Below are 3,695 nucleotides of genomic sequence, written 5' to 3' on the forward strand. Positions count from 1 at the left end.
AGAGGGTAGAGAGAGCACGAATGGAGAGGGGATAAGAAATTCATAATAAATAGTGAAAAAAAATAGGCTACTTCAAATTGAATAACAAAGTCAGAATTTTTCCTTCACTCCCACCAATAGCTACCAAAACTTCATTTAGGTTCATTTAAAACTCTGTTTAAAGCTTTTACAGCAAATTTTTTTTTTTTCTTAGGAAAGTATTTAAAACACATTTTATGTATGGAAAGCATTTTTTTGGCCAACATTCCAAATTTCGAACTTTACACCACAACATTTTATAAATGTCAAAATTTTAATCTTATTGAATACGAATATTAAATGTGTTTTTTAAACAAATACAGAAACAACCAATTACTCCTAAAGCTTAAGCAATTAGAGTTGGTGTTATGTAATCATTTATACTCAACACTCCCACTCACCTCTCTCTCTCTCTCTCTCTCTCTGGGTGTGTGTGGGGTGGGGGATTGGCCGTACACGTGGGCCCTTTTTTTTTTTGGCGGGGTTGGCCGTACACGGGGCTCATGTGGCCCCTGTTTTAGGTTGGCCGTACTCGTGGCTATTTAATATCTAGGAGCTGTTTGGTTTTGTACCCCCAGACCTACATTAAGACAATTGGTCCAATGCCATGTGAAACAACCAATTACTCAAAAAGCTTAAGCTATTAGATTTGATGTTATATAATCATTTATACTCAACAGTATTAACTCAAATTTTCCCCGCCCCGTTTTTTTTTTTGCTGATTCAAGCTTTGCTAACCATAATCCCACCCTCCTACTTGCCCATCTCTAACAACTAGCCCTACTAGTATTCCATGAAATATTTTTTCATTGTTCCCAAATATGTCCTAATAGCGTTAAAACTCTAATTTTTACCTCTTTACATCATATCTACGACCTTTTACCATGCAAAAGCTCAAAGACCCTGTCCATTGGATTTAATGTTAGGTGGCCTTTTGACATCAAATAAATTACAAATAGCAGGTTCGGCATGAAATTGTAAATAGTAGGTGGTCTTTTGACATCAAACTATAAATAGTTAGTGATCTTAATATCATCAAAGGACCGATAGACGCACTTTGAAATTGACTTGCAGAGCCATTCTAGAATAGAGCTTAAAAACAACTCTGAGAACCTAAGAATCCAATGCATTCCTCAAGTAGGAAAAGGAATCAAAGCATCAACCCCTTCCAAATTTCTGTACAGAAAGGAAATGTTCAAACACGACTATTATCAGTCAAATACACCATTAGCCTAATAAATGTTACTATTATTATCCGAACCAAACGCAGCTCCTTCCCACACGTGTCGACACTCCAAGACGAATGGTGACTGTCCTCTCGGTTAAGCTTACACGTGTTTCATGCTACTCCGGCTCTCCCCTTCACCAATATTGCATGCGAATAAGCACCTAATATTCGGTATACGGAAATGATATATTCATCCCCCATTTTTACTTGGGACAGCCCCCTCTATTGTAAAAAAGTAGTCATAAATACACTAAAAGAGGCTGTCCGAAGTAAAAAAAGAGGGGCGAATAATTTACTTTCCTTAGGTATATCGCCCCTCCATCCGCTATATAATCCACTAACACACAACCCTTTTCTTCCTCTTCATTTCCTCTTCTTTCTTTCTTTCTTTCGTTTTTCTCATGGCTCACTCTATAGATCCTCTTGTGGTGGGCAAGGTTATTGGCGATGTTATAGACATGTTTGTGCCTAGTATCAGCATGTCTGTATACTATGGGTCTAAGCGAGTCTCCAACGGATGCGACATTAAGCCTTCTATGGCTGAAAACCCCCCAAACGTGCAGATCTCAGGCCGCCCCAGCACTCTTTACACTCTGGTGGGCTTGTACTCTTTTGTATAGATTGAACTTTAGTAGTATATGTAAAGCTAAGTCGTTTTAGCACCCTCTGGTCTTTTTTATGTTGTTTTTGTAGCTTGTGTTGAGTCTTCTATGTGGGTTTTCTACATATTTGAAGCGTGCGTATTTGGGCTTTTTCTTTGTTTTAGCATGCTTAGATCGTTCAAGTGGGATTTTTTTTTATGTGGGTTTTGTGATGAATAGGTGATGACGGACCCTGATGCTCCGAGCCCTAGCGACCCCACCATGCGCGAGTGGATCCATTGGTAGTGACTATGTTTCTTCTTCTTTGTTTCTCATCTTTAAGTTTCCATCATATTTCCGTTGCCTATTTACAGGGTTGCATGTAAATAAAGATCTCATGGATGCCTTTATTTTTCTGATCATCATGTTAGAACATGTTAAATGATTCATTTGTAAGTGTTTATTTTTAAATTTCAGGATTATGGTCGACATACCGGGTGGATCTGATGCGTCTCAAGGTATGGTGGGGTCTTTCCTTACCGACTTGCCTCGGGTCTGAAATTTTTAGTTCCCCAAAATACCCCTGCAATGTACAGACTACAGAGCACAAACTATGTTTGTTCCCAGGGCAGAATATCCATCTTATTTTATTATATATTGTTTTGTCCTTTTCTTTCTCCTTCTGACACGTTGCAGAAGTATCTGTATCATGCATGCCATGTCAGGGGTCTAAGAACTTTTTATTCTATATAAATTTAGAGAACTCTCACTGCATGTGCCACGTTGGACCCTCTGATGATGCCACCTGGCAAATCTCTTTTCTAGGCCTCATTGGACTGAAATTTTTGTACAGGGAATGAAGTTCTAGCCTACAATGGACCTCGGCCTCCGATCGGTATACACCGGTACATCTTTGTTCTCTTCCAACAGAAGGGTCCCAGCATTCCGATCGAACCTCCGGTAGCCCGTAACAATTTCCGAACTCGGGAGTTTTCCGATCAGTACGGCCTTGGTCTTCCGGTCGCCACAGTGTACTTCAATGCTCAGAAGGAGCCCGCGAACAAGAGACGTTGAGGACTTTAATTTCATCATCTTTGCTGATGATGAACTCTATATTATCTAAGCTCTGTTTCAAGGAGAGTGTGGTGTGTGTGTGTGATGGGTTTGCTAAGAAACTTTTTTTGAAATAAGCCCTTGTTTTAAATTGAGTTTATGGTGGTGTTTATGAGTGAAGTGGTTTTATTTGTTTTACTTGTTTATTTACTGTAACTATGTTGGTGTTTGTTATTAATAGTTAAGGTTTGGGTTAAGATTTGGTTTCTACTTTTGAGTTGCATGGGAAATAACGTAGTAAAAATTATCAGAAACTAGCGTAATTAGACTGTTGAGAGGTGTCTACTATATTTATACAAGAGAGGAGGGTTTCTCTGCATTGTCATTCGTTTTGTTTTCTATCCGTGGAAATTTTTTTCTATGGTAGATTGTTTTTACACCATGCTATTCAGGGGTGAGCCACTGAGCCCCATCATTTTACAATACATATTTTGATAAGGTGAGACCCATCATTTTATATCACACCCATGGTGCATTATACACCCATGCAACATGGGTGTAGAATTTGTCCACTCACAATAGTAAGGTGCTAAGTGAGGTGCAAAAGTGATGGGCAATGCTCACAGGTAACGGAGAGAGTGGTTAATTACAGAAGTGAAAAGCATGACTATTAGCTAGAATCCCCTTCGTTTATATCAGTAAAACGTTTCATGGAGAGGTGTAAGCTTAATATAAATTATTTTCTTTTTGTAAACATGAAAATTTTATGGTAACAACATAGAGTTTGTGTTTTGGACCACAACTCGATCATAAGA

General features: G+C 38.6%; 1 protein-coding gene across 1 annotated transcript; it reads left to right on the top strand.

The window, feature by feature from the left end:
- The first annotated feature begins 1,608 nt into the window (after window positions 1-1,608).
- E12A11 (PEBP (phosphatidylethanolamine-binding protein) family protein) lies at window positions 1,609-3,150 on the top strand. Its single transcript, XM_077387906.1, has 4 exons — window positions 1,609-1,842; window positions 2,068-2,129; window positions 2,305-2,345; window positions 2,681-3,150. Exons 1-4 carry the CDS (start codon window positions 1,648-1,650, stop codon window positions 2,899-2,901), a joined length of 519 nt encoding a protein of 172 aa, XP_077244021.1. The 5' UTR covers window positions 1,609-1,647; the 3' UTR covers window positions 2,902-3,150.
- The last annotated feature ends 545 nt before the right edge of the window (window positions 3,151-3,695 follow it).

The sequence above is a fragment of the Tasmannia lanceolata genome, unplaced genomic scaffold (assembly GCF_043159265.1).
Source record: "Tasmannia lanceolata isolate RefF3 unplaced genomic scaffold, GAP_Taslan_0.1 ptg000008l, whole genome shotgun sequence".
Taxonomy (NCBI): Eukaryota; Viridiplantae; Streptophyta; class Magnoliopsida; order Canellales; family Winteraceae; genus Tasmannia; species Tasmannia lanceolata.

Coding starts and splice junctions, on each gene's coding strand:
- E12A11 (XM_077387906.1), top strand. CDS start 1,648: ATGGCTCACTCTATAGATCCTCTTGTGGTGGGCAAGGTTATTGGCGAT. Junction 2,130..2,304: donor ATGCGCGAGTGGATCCATTG/GTAGTGACTATG, acceptor TTTAAATTTCAG/GATTATGGTCGACATACCGG. Junction 2,346..2,680: donor TGGATCTGATGCGTCTCAAG/GTATGGTGGGGT, acceptor ATTTTTGTACAG/GGAATGAAGTTCTAGCCTAC.